Here is a 16,548-nt window from a genome sequence, read left to right as displayed (position 1 = left end):
GTAGAGCAATGTACACGACTCTGTGTTAGATTTGACTTATGTTTTCGCTCTTCTATTAGATGTTACGGCAAATGTGAAACCTTCGAAATTGGAAGCTGCGTGTATTCAATATATGCTCCAATAAACCGAATTTGCTCTCCTTCTATACGGGAATACTTGGCGCGGTAACACATCTACGGAAGACCCGCCCCTTTAGCGCTCGCTTCATTGCCATGAAGAATCAAATGAGAGTATAACTGAACAGCTAGTTTATAGTTACTCCTAACAGATACTTCGATTTGTGACCCTGCTGCCGATCGTTGTGGTCCATCTTCTTTCGGTCTAGGATGAAAGAACAACACATGGGAAGGCAGGTAATGTCGGGAGCGTTTGCTAAAAGTTGTGTTTAATGACGTGAGGAGGATGCTTCTTAGATGTGCACGAACATGTTAATCGCTGGCAAGCATGCCCGCCAAGACACCGTGTACTTGCTGCGCGGCTGGGTCCTCAGGTCTTGAGCGGCTAGAGCGGAACACTTCCGAGTGAGTCAAGTTCCTAGACACAGTCGCCTCTTTTACTTTGCACTGGTGAGCGTTTCGTAATTGTTCCAAGGCGTGGGTAGAACTGTGGGCCGGTTGTCAAGCTTGAAAGCATGTTGCGTCTGCATTTTTTTACGCTCTACAATGACTAGTGACCACAAACATGGATTCCTTGAAGGAAACACATGCGATATGTCATCAGCAATATACTGTGTTTGAAAATTTTCCCACCACCGACTTGAGTAGTGTGCGGGTTGACGGCTTGTACACGTGATGGTTCGGTCACTCCAATTTCCGCAGCCGGTTTGCTCAGAGATGCCCTAAGGTGACGAAGTGGCAGAAGTGACGGCAAACAAAGTACGTGGATCGAAGAAGGACGCCAGCAAAATAACGGCAGCTCTCGGACGCTAGTCTAAACCGCCTTTGAAGCACTCTTTTCTGTCCAAGACAGCCGCGCAGAGCACAGAGTTTGTCCACATCTTTGTGCCTGAAGGGCCCTTTGACTTTTCAGCGCTGAACACTCCCAAGTCACACCCCCTTCAATCAAGGACAAACACATTCACTCAAGATGAAATGATGCCACATGGACTTGACACGGCGTTCACTTGTATGGGATGGAGTGAGCCACGAGACCGTGAATTCAGCTTACGTGCCTGCGTCTGCGCACAGTGTTTATTCTCGCGGAGCCAATGATAATCATTTGAGAACAACGACAATATGTAAGTCCCGGGAGTTGACCGAAGACACAGTTCCGCGTGGGGTTCAAAGTGATGCTACGGGGACAGCAAGCACGTTTAAATGTGCCGCTGCATGAAAGTGCCTAACGCTGCCGTCTCGTGAAGCCTTAAGCCTAATCTCGAAGTAGTGCAAACAGCCTGTTACATAACCGGAATACACTGACGGGCATGGTGTTTCGGTGTGCTTTTGGGTTTTCAGCACTCCAGTTTTCAAGAGAAAAGGAGCCATGGAGGTACAGGGCATAATAGAGACGTTTAGCCTGTCCGCTATTCCGGCAAACGGAGGCGGTTTGGGCGGATTGCCGGATTTGCGGAGGCGTAAACGTGAGCGGCCAGAGCGGTGCAGCCGCCTGGTGGCGTAGAGTTCAACCAGACAAACACAGTGCTAAAACTGCAGTAACTCACAATATCCTGCTTCTTGCTGGTGCAAATCTTTGGCAGCGACGTAATCGTGAACACGATTGCGCCGCTGTCGGAGATTTACACCAGCATCTAAGCAGAATGTAGTAATTAGCTTTATGCGTGCGTGGTTTAACTTTGCGCCACCAGCTGGCGTCACCAATCTGGCCGCTCGCGTTTGCGCCCCCGCTAAACCGACAAACCGCCCGCGCTTGCCGGACTACCGGACGCACTAAAATTCTCTAATACCGCGGTGCCCTGAGGCTGGTGCCAGGCGTTGAGGCAGCACTGTGTCCCCGTTCTTTCCCGGTACCCATTCTATGTAAAACTGATGAGATATAAAGCCGAAATGTTGATACCGGGTTTTGCGGCGATCGAAACTTATGGCAAGTCACGGAAAAAAAAGGACATGAGCTGCACTCGCGCTACCTCGTGGCTGACTCCATCGCGAATATACAAGGACAGAACAGGCGCTATTCGACCGTCGACTTCTGCGGCGTGTTTTCGCCGTCCTGCATCGTCTCGAACACCTGTCGCGCCCTCTGGTACTCTTCCTTGTCGCCCCAGATGGACGCGGCGTAGGAGTTCAGCGGGCTGGCCACGTTGGGCTCGCCGAGCAGCGACTGGATCGAGAGTAGCACCGTCCGGACGTCCAGAAGCGCCGACCAGTGGTGCTGCAGGATGTCGACGCAGATGTTGCCCTGGGTGGGGTGGTGCGAGATTGACGATAAATTTCATGCTGCTAGTACAGTAGCGTGTAAACCAGAAACTTGGGTATACAGCGAATCAGAATGGGCTAAAGCGATATGGCGGCTTTAGCTGTTTTTTTTTTCGGGAAAACGTCTCGACCTATATTCCGGTTTATACTGTAGCTTCCTCCGACCCCCCCCCCCCCCCCAAGGAATACTTATCGACAACATCAATGTCCCCCTTTTCGAATCATCCAGATGAAACACAAAGATTATGCCATCTGGCACAGGCGAATTTGCAAAATTCTCGAAAGCTTAAAATGATCACCCTGTATGTTTCACGAAAATACCACAGTAAGTAGGCTTACGCTTGCCTCTGGGTAGAAGCGCTGACGTACTACGATTGTGCCGCCACCTTACGGCGAGGCCGCGAGACTCAACTTTCGTCGTCCCACCGTTCCAGTCCCAGCGACGGCTCCTTCCGACTAACCCTAACGCAATCTCGGCGGCTACGCATTTGCAGGTAGTGTGCACCGGAAGCAATCGCGGTAGCCGGAAGAAACGTCACGACCACCATCGCTTAGAGGAAGCCTATACGTATAGGGTTCGGAGCAAAAGACGAGACAACACGGAATACGCAACGACACCGTACGAACAGCACGAGCAAGACGGGTCACTATACCTGGGAGTCCACGTTCGGGTGGAAGCACCGCGTCAGGAACAAGACCCGGGGGCTGCTGTACGGATAGTCGCTGGGGAAGGCCAGCCTCAGCTTGTAGACCGAGTTCTCGAACACGGTGCCCGGCGGACCCTCGATGGTGGCGATCCAGTGGAAGAGGTTGTCGCTCTCGGGAAAGGCCGAGATGCCCTTGTCGCCGGACGTCATCAGAGTCATCAGCTCCTGCTGGAGCCTCTTGGCGGCCGAGCGGCGCCCGGTGGCCTGGTCGCTGGTCAGCGGCCGCCCGCTGTCCGAGTGAACAAAAGCAGGGTCGACGTTTTCGGTAGCCATTTCGAGAAAAGGAGAGGCGATTCTCGAAATTTGCTGCCCCCGGTCGGTTGGGTTTGCTAGGCCACGCCCCGTATGTGACACGTGCCCACTACGGGAGATCGCCGCACGATTGGGCGGCGGAAAAAAAGAAAGAAGAATAAGGACGTGGGGATGATAGCGGATAAAAAGCTGGGGAAAAAAAAAGATGGGGTGCTCGAAAACAAACAATGGAGCGTACGTATGAGGTCAGGCGGATTACAGTATGACATTATGTTTTACAATATGACATGATGCACTGTGCAAGGGTGAGTGGTCAAGCCAACACCACCTAGATAGCACAAGGCCTGCTTAATCCGATCCACGACGTCACGCTACTTGGCCCGAAATTTCCATTGGCAAGCTGGCGTGACGAAAGCGGTGACGTCAAAATCATGGTTGCCTACTCGGGTGCATCCCCATTAGGTTCCATGGCCGTAGGGCCAGGTAACATGACGTCATGGATCGGAGTGAAAACGCCATGTGGTATATAGGTGGTGTTGGTCGAGCGGGTCGATCGCTTTACGCAATGTTACACCGGAGTGGGTGTATCAGATTCCACTCAGCTCTGGAAGAACCTGCATTGGCCAAAGTGGCCACGCTGCGTCAACGACGGAGTTGGGTAACACGCAAACTCTTTAAAGAGGGATTTGAGTGCGCATCTTGCTGCACTGTAAGCCGCTTTCTTCCTGACGTACGCGTATTTTGGCCAGAAGTAAAAAAAAAAGTGCGCGCGGGGAACTGTTAGCAGCATTTCATATTCAAATCGACGGTCCAGCTTGTTGCGTTAGCCGTACCTCAGTGTCGTTATGTAATGCGGAAACGAGATTGCTTAGTCCTCGCCGCTGAAGGCTCTCGTATTGCCCTTTGTTGTCCCTAGTTATCACGGGTTTGCGAAGTTTATACGCATGTGGCAAGCTTCGCTTCTGAGTAGACTTATGTAAGTGCATAGTCTCTCTTTCTGTCTGCATTTTGCTATCGCGCTTTTTTTTTCATTTTCTCGATTTTTGCGCTACAGAAATCATCTCGTATAGTAAACGCTATCTCGCTGAATAAATTATTTTATATTGCAGTGCCTATAAGAGATTTAGAAGAAAAGGAAGGTAAGGTCTGCTGAACAATACGGAGCTCGAAGATTAGCAGTTCTCGCTCATTTTTTTTAACTATAACAAGAATTTATAATTCTCGTAATAGTAACCGCGCGCAAAATCATAAAAGAAAAAAAAACGAAAGAAAAATAAGCATGGTAAGCGCTTTGTATATTAAGCGAAATTGGGTACGTCATAAAAAAGGAAATCATTGTTGTAACTCGTACCCAAAGCAGCGGCTTCGAGATTTAAAGCGGAAGAATGCGAGTCAGTCTAAGGTGGCATGGTGGTGCATCAATTTTTCAAGTTTTCTTATCTCAGGTTTGGCGCAATGGGCAGTTTTAATTTATCTCTATTAAGAATAACTCGGAGCTTCTTAGACTGCTGATGAAGCCCCGTTTCGTGGTTTGCGTCTTGATTCGTGCTAGATCTTTTGCCGCTTTCTGAGCACGCTGACGTGTACGCTCTTACAGTGACACGCGAAGTGAAAAGAAAAACTAACTTTTTCTTCTCCAAGCACTTAGAATAAATGGGAACATTGTTCTTCTGATGACCGCAATGCATTCTTTTTTTGCTCTATTTGTTTCGGCGTTGGAGGAGTACGCTATCATATATTTTTTTTTAAGAGAAGCCCATTTGGCACGTCCAACCAATTTATTTTGCCAGACAATGCTGTGGGACTCGTCAGTGGTTCGCATGCTTGATGATTTCTGCTCCCGTATAGCAGCAATTTCGCGGCGCATGTCGAACCACGGTCCATTGATTGCGACCGGTTTTCGTGGGTTTCCGGGGGGCTGAGATCGTAATATCTTCACGTGCATTAGGTGAAAAAACAGTCAACGTGAGACAAGTATTGATCGGGGTTGAGGAAGTCGGCAGGTGCTTATTCGATCGGCTTTAAAGTGCGCTAAACAATAAAACAATTTTAACTCTAATAATAAATTACCCTTCTGCAATGCCGAAAAAAGAAAACTCTTACCGTGAACTAAAAGAGGCTAGGAAAGCCAGGAAAAGATGGAGAAAAAAAAAAGACTGGTGCCTACGCGGCCCTAAATTTCCTTTGCGTGCTGGGCGTGACGTTATTGATTTTGACGTCGTAAACTCGGGCGCAATTTATTTTTTGTTTAAATCGGCAATGATGGACATTGGTTTTGCGCATGCTTGAGGATCTCCGTTCTCGTTTTCCAACAAACTCCCCGTGCATGTCGATCACTGCCTATAAATGTTTTTATTCTAAGAAAAAACAGTTGTATTTTTGTATTTGTATTTGTGTTTGTAAGAAAAGGTTGTATATTTTGCAACGCTTCAAGGCGCAAGTGTAATAGGATGGTCATTCTACTTACGAACATCTGTGACACGTCTTCTCTGTTTAGACTCGGTCTCATCTCAACAGCAAGTCTGATTTTAGAGTCTAGTGGAACAAAGTTTATCTCCCTAATCTACCTGAAAAGCGTATTCTTCATATATGTCATCGTCAAAGATCAGTATTTCGATCTTTTCGTCTAAAAACGAAGCCTCTCCTGACGGCTGCTCATGAGGCAAAGATGAGCCGATGTGGCCTCACAGAGAGACGCGTCGACATCGTCGAAAATAAGGCTTACGTCATTCTAATCGGTGCTCATCGACCACTCTTCTTGTGTTGTCATTCGCGCGTTTCAACAAAACCCGGGAGCTGTACTCATCAACGACCGAACAGCCCCCAGGACTGGCTGAATCTGAGCATGGTCAGCTCGGCCTCCTTGTAGCAGGAAACTGTCGATGGATGGGTCAGCGCCGCCAATGGCATTGACTCCGCTCTTCCCGGCAAATCCATCCGTGGGCTCGCGTTCAGTCAGTCCTGGGGGCTGTTCGGTCGTTGATTAGTACAGCTCCCGGGTTTCACGGCACCATTTTGTAGAAATCCGCGAAGGACAACTCAAGAAGAGTGGTCGATGAGCAAACATGGGGAATCAATCGAACTGTACTGACGACGACGATGACGATAGCAGGTGAACGAGGAAGAAGTTTATACAGCGTCATTTGCCTTCGCGGTAACGTGCATGCAATCGTCGTGCTTGGCACTGTTGTGCCATTACCACAAGCCCGGATTCCGAATCTGCAATATGCAGAATTTATCCTGCGAGCGCCCAAATTCTCCCTTGAAAAGTCAAGATGCTGAGCCGTCAGGCAGCGGTGTCCTGCGGGAGAAGCCTCGGCGAGCAGCATGTTCAGACGTGTCGGCGAGTGCCAGACAGCCCCGCGCCGCACCTCCTTTTTCATGGAGGTCACCGCGCGCGCGAACTTTGAACCGGGTGGCTAGCGCGGTCGCTGGTTGGACCTCTCGGACGACCGCCGAGTGCTGACTTTGTATTGGGCCGTTTGAGTGACAATGGTTCCTCGGGGATTATATAAGGCCGCGACGAGCCACCTGGAAAACAGGATCCGCCGACCCACCGGGAGACAGTGTCGCTCCCGACTGGGGTGAGATGTGCCACGCGTTTTCGACGGACGTCGCCGTGCGGGAACAGTCGCGTTTGTGTGAGCTCTCGGCCCCAGTGCCGATCCGATCTTGTCCTGTACAATGACCTGTATATAATGTACAAAATCCCTTTTGTTATTCTCATCGACGCCTGGCTCGGAGTCTTCGCTACCAACGCTCTGTCACGAAACGGGTGACGAGCGCTACGGGACCACAAAGTCGTAATCGTGGTGCAGCGGTGAAAAGTCGTAACAGCGCCGAGCCTCTACCTGCCAGACCTCCACCAGTACGTAGAACGCACCCCTCCCTTCGCCGCTGCCTTGCGCGCTATGGAAGACCGCGCGCTTCGTCCCGCTCTCCTCCCTTGCGCGTGCGAGATTGAGCCGCCATCGTCGACTCACCCTCGCGCGCTTTCACTCGCACATACAGTATACGGCACGCGGCGACGATCTTATCACCCTTAGACTTTACATAGAATATCACGGCGACGGCAACGGCAGAAGTTCTTCTGGAGTGTCCATATAATTGCTGTCATAATAAAAGGAACCAGAAAGCCCGCCTTCGCGCATACCGTTCACCGCAAGCGTTTCCCGGTAAAGAAAGATTACGGTTGCCCAAGCTGCAGGTGCCGGGAAGCGGCAACTGCAGCATACGAAGCCGGGAGTGGCATAACCACACTTTTGTAGGCAAAAGACAAACCCACCTAATAACCGATTTGTGTTGAGACAGTACTGTGTGAAGGCCACGTATACTGAGGACTCCTGAAGAGCAGCGTACATACGAGGCCCGGCGATAGCGTGGTAAAATGCAATTATCTTCACTGTGGTCTGCCCTTTATAGGTGCACGAAGTAGCGGCGCAAGCCAATTCGCATGCCGTTGAAACGTCTTAGGCTAATAATCAGGTCAAGTGCATGTGAATGTCGCCATGGGAATAATTTCAAGCTACGTCCTAATGGGTAATCGTTGTAGTTATCATTCGCAGCTTCGCTGTCCAACCACATTCATAGCGCGAATTCGAGACCAAGATTTTTACTTTTTTCTTTCTTTTCGCGCAGTAGAAAGAAGGCTGGGTAGGGCGTATGACTTAACGGATGTCGGCCGGAAATTTCGACACCTGGCGAGAGCTTACCGCGCTAACGAGCAACGAAAGAATGTGGAGACAAAAATCGAATTCTTCGGCCACGCCTCCTTCGTCTCCAACGTGCTTCTCGTTGGAAGCCTAATTGCTATGCGACACGCTTCCGCTCGTTACGTGCTGCCCACAAAAGACGGGGCATGACTTTGCAATCGATTGCTCTCTCGAATCTTAACTGTTAGGCGGCCTTTTGTGTATAAAATGGCCGGGAGATGGAAAAGAAAACGAAGAAACGCAAGGAAACCAGAAGCATAAAGGCTCGACCCGTGACCTTAAGCGCGCCGTGTGCCGCAGTCTAAAAGTCTAATTACCAGGGACCACGCGTCCTCGGTCTTAACTGTGGTCTGTGGCTTAGTCCCTCAATGTCTGCGGCCACCCACTGGTGCCGGGTGAAAGGAGAAAGCAGAATGGGAGGCTGCAAGAAAAACAATTCAGACATGAGTGAGAGAGGTGTCCTAATTGCCGACTCCGCAGCCTGCTGCTTTTGTTCGGATGCCTGTCCCGAAGTGGCAGTGGTCCCTTCTGAACATCGAATAATGCGTTATGGGGAAAGGGGAGAAGGGGGGAGAGGGGCGTGCTGTTTACCCGTGCTGTTTGTTCTTGTGTATTTTTTATAATTATTTTATTACTTTTTATGGCTGCCTAGCTCTTCTTGCCATAATATTGCTATATAGCTTAAAAGGAATTCCAATAGCTGATTTGCAGTGGCCGACAAAGTCTGTGCCGGCGTACACCGCTATGGCGGATGGCAGCAGGGTGAAAATTTACGATTGAAACACAGGCACTGCCGCCAGAACAGCTGGCAGGGGGCGCTAGCACACATGCGCTGTGCGCATGTGCGTTGTGTTTAGAAGTTTCGTGTTTCTTTTCAACCTCCTGGGCGCACTAATGGATGTCACACCACATGTAAGTCTGCTGCGCTCGTCCGCCGTGATTGTGTGTCGGAAACATCGGAGCCGCAGCGAAGCCTGCGATCAGTCCGGTGGCCACACATCGAGACTGCCTGTGAAATGCCTTCGGAACTGCATTTCGTCAACAAACGTAAAGGCTGTTAAAATGGGAACTTCCGAAAAGGAGCCGTTGTGACCTCTGCATCTGAATACTGGCGAACGACGTCATCGACGAAACGCACAACTTTCGGCCTCTCGGCTGGTGACCGAAACATGTCGAAAGCTTGCTTACTAGCTTTCGAAGCTTCTTCGTCGCCTGAGTCGTCGCTGGTCGATCCGGAACTTGGTCTAGATGAATCATATCGCTCCCCTCAAGCAGTAAAGGCGCACGTTTTACGATGCGAAGCACCAATCATTGCTCCCGAGGGACCGCGATTCTAGTTCCCGAGCGCGAGCGCCATAGTGGTGTATTATTGGCTGTTGGTGGGCTGGCATCAAGCGACTTGCGGTCGACTACATAAATTTTTGCGGACTAGAGAGCGCTGCTCCGTGGAGTGGACCTAGCGGTGGAGCTGCTCCCAATCTACCTATGAAACGTGCGGAAGGCACTCTAAATCTCCCAGTGGAATAGTCTTGCTCCGCGAGGAGCAGGAAAACTACTACCGGAGGTGCTTCGAATCTGCCATTGGAATTCATCATGAGAGAGAGAGAGAGCCTTGTTTCGATTGGAAATGAATATGTTTTCTCATTGATTCGTGAAATTTAAGGCCTCAAAGCAGTGCGGGGGCTGCAAGAGAGAGACCGCGTAGTGGGAATTTCGCTGGTGCATTCCAGCGTGAAGGCGCTCCGCAGGCGCTAGTGTGGACGATGTGGCGATTGCGCGAAAACAGTGAACATTTGAGAGGGAAGTAACCCGACTTCCTCCTGAACTTTTTTTTAAATCATGGACTTAGTCAGTGATAGTTAACGCTTAGCGTAAACATTTCCGGGCGCTGGGTCAGGCACGTGGGCGGAGTGGCGTATCATGCTCTGGATGGCGCGCAAGCTGATATATATATATATATATATATATATATATATATATATATATATATATATATATATAGTCGGAACTAATCAGGAGAATGAGAGGGATATATATATATATATATATATATATATATATATATATATATATATATATATATATATATATATATATATATATATATATATATATATATAGAGAGAGAGAGAGAGAGAGAGAGAGAGAGAGAGAGAGAGAGGGGGAGGGCGAGAGAGAGATCTTGTTAAGCTTACTTCAAGGACGCGGCTCGGGCGTTGAAATTGCCTCTCGCGCAGCTGAGTTCCGCTCCAAGTAAGGTGATCCCTCTCATACTCCTAATTAGTTTAGACCTATGAAACTAACATGCGGTCGTCACTATTAGAAATCCAGCCGGCCACCTCCAGCCGCTTCCATTAAAAAGAAAAGAAAGAAAACCCAGACTTCGCGGTCGCGGTTCCCAATCAGCGACTGCGCTGGGAAGCTTTATTCGGTTGAATCCTTCAGATGACGTAGCAATCCCCATTATCGAACCGAACGGACGCTTACATTCGCAACGCTTCACTTGAAGGCCGCTGTGCACTGACGTCACTTTGTGCCACCGCCTGCGGATAAATTCATCCCGAGCTTCATTTTCTTGTTTGCGGGGTTCCGAGCGTGATATTTGAAGCGGCAGTGAAGTTGCACGGCTGTCCAGATACCTAGCTCCCAATTGCGTCGTGCAGTAAAAAAAAAAAGAAATACTTGCCTAATGGCGCGATCGAATCATGCGCCCTCCCCCCGTCGCAATATCCCAGAGCTCCGATTGGTACGTGACTGTTTCACCGCTGTGTGAAATGTGCACGCGTAGAGGACTTGTTGACTGAGTGCGAAACTAACCTCAAACCGCTTGTAGCGTGTGCTTGACCGTCTTTAATCGTTATCTGTTACACAACGATTACGTTGCAATAAGTAGAAAGAATCCCTAGCGCGCTCGCGCCGTCAACTGAGAAAAGAAACAAGCAACGCTAAGAGAAAGTTTTCCAGCCCCTTTTTTGCATGTACAAGAATGTTTTCACTCCAGGATCGTGCGTTTCGTCACAGGCGAAGGCCGTGGACCTCCGAAACTTCGGTGCTTCGGCACGAGCTCTGCATCTCGACGCGCGGGCGTCCTCGAAGACTTTCGCAAGTGTATTACACAGCCTCGTAGCCGCCCCGGACGCGGGGGTCCCGAAATAAACTCCCTTCCGACGTGTCCGTGCCCGCGTCATCACCCATAAAGGCCCCCGCGCTCGGCGAAGCCAGATATGCAAGCAGCGCGTGACCCGAAAGATTTCCTTTCCTTGCGGCCCGCTGTGACGAGGTCAACGTAATGCGCCTCCGGCAGGATCAACATAACGGGACACGTGGTGTCCACCGTGCGCGATATAGTGCCCCCCCCTCCCCCCCCCTCCCTGCCACGCAATCAAAAGGACGGCCGCGTCGACTTCGTGGCTTTCGTTATGCCTTCACCCTTCCTCCTCCTCCTTTATTTCGCCTATTTTTATTCGTATTTTTTATGCGTTGATCTCGCCGGCCTGGCTTTCTCTTACGACCCATGCAGATGGTTTTATGAGGAGGCGGCTTTCCCTGGACGGCCGGCACTGACGGAGAAGCTGCAGGCGGGGACGCGATGTGCTACGTTGTATCACGTTCACCCATTTGGCATGAACTTACCATAGCCATTCCCGTTTTCTTTCTTTATTTTTTTATTTTTTTGTCTTGCCATTTGACATCTCACGTGCTGTACGCACACACTCACTTGTGCAGAAAAGGCAAGGTTCAGTTCGTAGAAGAGAAAAGAGAGAGCGAGAGAGAGAGAGAGAGACAAATGTTTGTATTTCTTTATTTCACCTAATAGATTCCAGCAACCCGCTTTTGAACGTGGACGGTGACCCGCGAGTGAAAGAGCAGCTCCTTGATAGAAAGCGTTGCGCGCAAAGAAGGGAGCAAATGACCGAGTTGAAATCGCATGCGCATTTATACGGTACACAACGAGACTGCTTAGTCGCTACGGGCGTTGCTATAGTGAGCACGAAATTCTGCTTCTAGTCCCCGCCATCGTTGTCGCTTTCTTGCGACCCTTCGGTATGTTATGTACACTATTGTTATATTGCCAATTATTATTTCAACTAAATACTGATGGCTAGACTGTGTTTAGCGATTCCTTCGGCTGCGAAGCGGTGGTTTACTAAAGTTATAGCAGCCGCACACTCAACTACAGCGCCACGTAGATGTCTGACAGCGCCGTGATTTCAATCGTTCGCATGGAACGAACGAGCAGCCAGACTCTGGCTACGCTAACGGAAACCTAAACATTAACGTTTGTACGTTTCATTTACATTGTAATGTCAACGCCACGTCCTCAGGTCAAACACGTGACCAGTTTCTGAGTGTTACAGCGCTATACTCATGCGCCGCAGCAGACAAAGTGGGGAAACATAAAGCGTAGAGCCTTACACTCTACTGCGAGGCTCACGGGGGAACTGCTCTTGTCGAGATAAAGTGCGTGCGCCGTCGGTCTGGTCTATGAACTCTCGCTCGGCTGCCGAAGTTCCTCTTAGGCCTTAACGCTGCGAGTGCCTTAATGACAGAGCAAGAGAGAGCACAATTTGTCGGTGAAGGACTAGGTGACGAGGCAAGAAAGTTTGTAGACATAGATTGGAGTCCGCTTACACAATATAACGCTAACTGAAGGCGGCCGAGAGAGCCCTTCGCCCTCGAGGGTGTGTAAAATTGACCAACCGTTATAACGATGATTCTGATGATGCCGACAGCGCGGAAGATACAAAAAGCAAGAGCAAGTTACAGCATTAAAATACATTACGGCAGACTTCATCCTGGAGTCGGTGTTTCTTTACGACTGTGAGACGAAGAGTTTCGAAGATGCCGACACGCCCCGTTTCCGGCGCGGGTATTTCAGTCGTTTGCTGCCTCGAGCAGAAGATGAAAGCGCTCGACTCAATGCTAATCGGGGACTCGCCCCTCGACTGGAGTATAGATGGTACACTTCAGTAACGGTCAAAATATGTTTCCAGTGCTTTTACGAAAGAAAACGAAGGCGGCATAGCAAATAGAACTCTTGTCTTTAACTGAAAAATCGCTTGTAGATAGCCTGCGCCTAGAACGATTCGAATGGACTATATCTTTCTCTTCACTTTCTCCTTTATTTCTAATCCCTCATCCCCTCTCCCTCGTGCAGGGTAGCAAATTGGAGGTCAGTCTGGTTAACGCCCCTGCCTTACAAATTTCTTTCTCTCTCTTTCTCGTCTTCAAATATAATTTCACTATTAATTTAGCTAAGTAACAGGCGGCCATGTCACGCGAGTGGTCGGAAGGTTTAAAGAGCAAGCACACGAAACCAGAAATGCTGTAAGTGGAGCTGTCCGGCGCTTGCCGTCTCCAGCAGTGGTAAGGGTGGCTGGTCCGCTTCTGTCACGTCATATCCGAGCGCTCAAAAAGGAAGTCTGATATTCTCTCCAGCGTCCATGTGTGTAGAGCAGAATTCGTTCCCACCAGGAGCCCGGCAACAGACGGAAGTTTCAAGTGAATTCGGGCAAGGAATGTAACACCACCTTAATGTTACATGGTTCACACTCGTCATATTATTTGTTCCCTTCCTGATGCTTCTGTTTTTAAATGTACCTTTACAACTTGTTCTGTCGGGTTCCTAGCACTATGTACCTTTTCCATCAAACCTTTCTGTTTTGTATAACCCACTACTGATATATAGCCCCTTCTAGGGCACCGAAGTATGTGCCAAATAAATGCGTGAGGTGGCCGGTACGACTTCTTCTCATTAGTGTTTCATTCCAATGAAGGCTATCATGTAATTTTTTTCGATGCAAAAACAGTCCTCTGCTTTTTTTTTGTATCTAGAAAAAAAGTAGATTCAGATGTGTTAGATAACCCAGCAGCCTGTAACCTCTCGCAAGTGCAGCTCCATCTACTGGCTTCTAAATTTTTTTTCTCGCTATTTTCTCGCGGAATCTTGAAGATCCGCTTCGCAGGCACACGTCCTAATATTTTCGCGAACCGTAGCATCAGAATCCAAGACTTTTCTTGAAGATTTGGGTATGAAAGCCTTCGCAGTACGGCCATTCATTCATGTGGGCTCGAAAACACGCGTCTCATCTCCCCTGAACAGGGCCGCGGTTTCGACGAACAAAGGGTCTGAAGCATTCAGACGAAAGAACAAAAAAACATACACGGCTTTCACCGTGGAAGCCATCCGACGTTGGCACCGGCGCATACGCGCATCTGCGGAATAAAGGCATCCTCGACGCGACGCCCCCAAGCCGTCTCCGCAGATGGGAATTCCGTCACGTTCTGAACGTTCCGCGCGATCCGTGACTCTCGGCGAAGGACAAAAAAGCTCGACGCGATTCTGTACCCAGGCAGCCGCGTGGCATTGTACATTCGTTTCGTATTGAGAGTTCGCCCCGACGCCGTCGTACATACGCCCCCTCTATTTGCTTTGGGCGCCTAGCTTTTTCGGCGCCTTTTCTTCCATCAAACATACTATTGCCAGCCTGCACCCCCCCCCCCTCACACACACGCACCATCAAGGTCCGCGGAAGGGTCTTCGAAGACAAAGACGTGGGTTGTCTTCGTGACCCCCACCATGTACACAGAGGAATGCGCGCGTCCGCACGGAAGTGGCAGACCGGAAACAATCCGTAGCCACCACGCCAGCCCCGTCGCCTCATAGGGAGTGAAACGGAGGCGATGGAATGCCGAGGTTTATTCTGGAGATAAGCTTCCCGCTGCTTCATTACTTCCGGTCACCGTGTTCTGTGCGCTAGCGTTTCAAGTAGTGTGTATCTGCTCTGCACGCGTTTTTTTTGTGTGTGTGTGCGTGCGTGCTTGTGGACGCATTCATACGATTCGGTGAATGTGTGCTTGCGCGTTCGCGCACATGAGTGTCTATGCTAAATAAGCATTTTACATGAACAGTCCCGTGTCTCTCTACATCTATGTGTACTTCCACAATCGTTGGGTACTTATGTTGGCTACTCCCAGGATTAGTTCTAGTAGAAAAAAAAAACATAATTATCCCAGAAAGTGGATGGGAAAACGGCGCCGCGGTGGCTCAATTGGTAAGAATATCGCGCTCGTAATGCGAAGACGCGTACCCCGCCTGCGGCCACTTGTTTTTTTTTTATCCACTTTCGTTTCCATTTTTATAATTTCTTTAATACAATCAGTAACTACAAGCAATTTCCCCTATGTTTTCCTTGGTGTCTCTGTTTGCCGGCTTCTTATGATATGATTACTAAAAATCGGGCCTCTCGGTTCCCTTTCTTCTAGCTTGTATGTATATACAGGGTGTCCCAGCTAACTTGGATCAAGATTTTGAAATAGCCTATTCGTTCTTCAGAACAGAAACCGCATGGATGTGGTTGGTGTTTATCTAGACTTACAGTACCATTTTTCTGCTCGTCTTTTTTGAGTAGTTAGCCGACATCAATGAACTTTTTAGATATACCTTGAAACGTTCAGGCCTCAATAGGAAAGTTGTGGAGCTTCACAAATATTGCCCAACCCAGGTACTTCCAATGAGACAGACATAGCATGGCTGTTTTTATTTGGGAAAAACGAAAGCCCACGGAGTTTTAAAAATACTACGTGACAGCGCGCTATGTGCTCCCGAATGCGCTGTGATTACAGCGCTCGCATGAGTGATTTGTAAAAAACATCGCCAGCGCCGCGCCTTCCCTTCACTTACGAGAAAGAGCTTCAACCTTTGCTCGGCTCTGACATTACCGGCAGCGGCTGGCGACGGCGCTCTGAAAAAGCGCTTCGTCAGCAACTGCTAGCGCCTGTCGCCGAAGAACGCATGCCATCAGCCCTTTATTCCGATATGACGAGAAGAGCATTTTTTTTTTCCAGCGTTCAAGTCGATGCGAAATAGAAAAAAAAATACACACAAAACATGCATCATACATCTGGAACCTGTTATTCATTTGTCACAACGCCGCTTTTCTTCCAAGCTGTGCCATCATGTGACCTCGCCTGCTTTTTTATTACTGTTGTGCCGCGCAACCGTTTCGAAGAATTTGTTTGCAGTACCTAAAGGATTGCCTACTCAAGCGAGCAGAAGGCGAACATGGACTTAGCCTTGGGAGCGGCACGGGGCGACAAGAGGAAAGCTGCAAAAGTATACCGAAATTGGCAATGTGGGGAAGACCTAGCGCGAACATAATTATGAGGAGTTACTTGACGCTGAAAGAAACAGGTAGCTTCAAGAAGAGGTGGCACAGAAAGAGGACCATCAGTGAATAGGCTGAAGGAGACATTTTGGCTTTCATGACTGCAAACCCTCATTCCAGCGTGCATGATGTGAGTGGTGAGGTCGGCATCTCAAAGCCTTCAGTGTCAAGAATTCCTAGGAAGGCTGAAATGCATCCGTATCACCTGCAACTGCATCAAAAGCTGCAAGAATGAGACTTTCGATGACGGCCTGATTTCTCAAATTGGATCCTTGTGAACAGTGACGAAATAGCAGATTTTGTTGACGGAGTGTTCTGGACAGATGAAGCAACCTTC

The 16,548-nt window shown here is 49.2% G+C and overlaps 1 protein-coding gene across 1 annotated transcript; it reads right to left on the bottom strand.

Annotated features, from left to right (window-relative positions):
• Positions 1-357: 357 nt before the first annotated feature.
• Positions 358-3,447, bottom strand: LOC135916516 (ubiquitin-conjugating enzyme E2 C-like). The gene is made up of 2 exons (XM_065449914.2): positions 3,026-3,447; positions 358-2,355 (listed from the first exon to the last, which is right to left on the bottom strand). Exons 1-2 carry the CDS (start codon positions 3,350-3,352, stop codon positions 2,128-2,130), a joined length of 555 nt encoding a protein of 184 aa, XP_065305986.1. The 5' UTR covers positions 3,353-3,447; the 3' UTR covers positions 358-2,127.
• Positions 3,448-16,548: the final 13,101 nt, after the last annotated feature.

Source organism: Dermacentor albipictus, chromosome 9 (assembly GCF_038994185.2).
Source record: "Dermacentor albipictus isolate Rhodes 1998 colony chromosome 9, USDA_Dalb.pri_finalv2, whole genome shotgun sequence".
Classification (NCBI taxonomy): domain Eukaryota; kingdom Metazoa; phylum Arthropoda; class Arachnida; order Ixodida; family Ixodidae; genus Dermacentor; species Dermacentor albipictus.
Note: the sequence above shows the minus strand (reverse complement) of the source record. Positions and strands in the feature narration are given on the sequence as shown.

Bases quoted from the DNA above. Each gene is read 5' to 3' on its own strand.
- LOC135916516 (XM_065449914.2), bottom strand. From the start codon at position 3,352: ATGGCTACCGAAAACGTCGACCCTGCTTTTGTTCACTCGGACAGCGGG. The intron at 2,356-3,025 runs GTATAGTGACCC...CACCCCACCCAG, and splicing joins ACCCGAACGTGGACTCCCAG to GGCAACATCTGCGTCGACAT.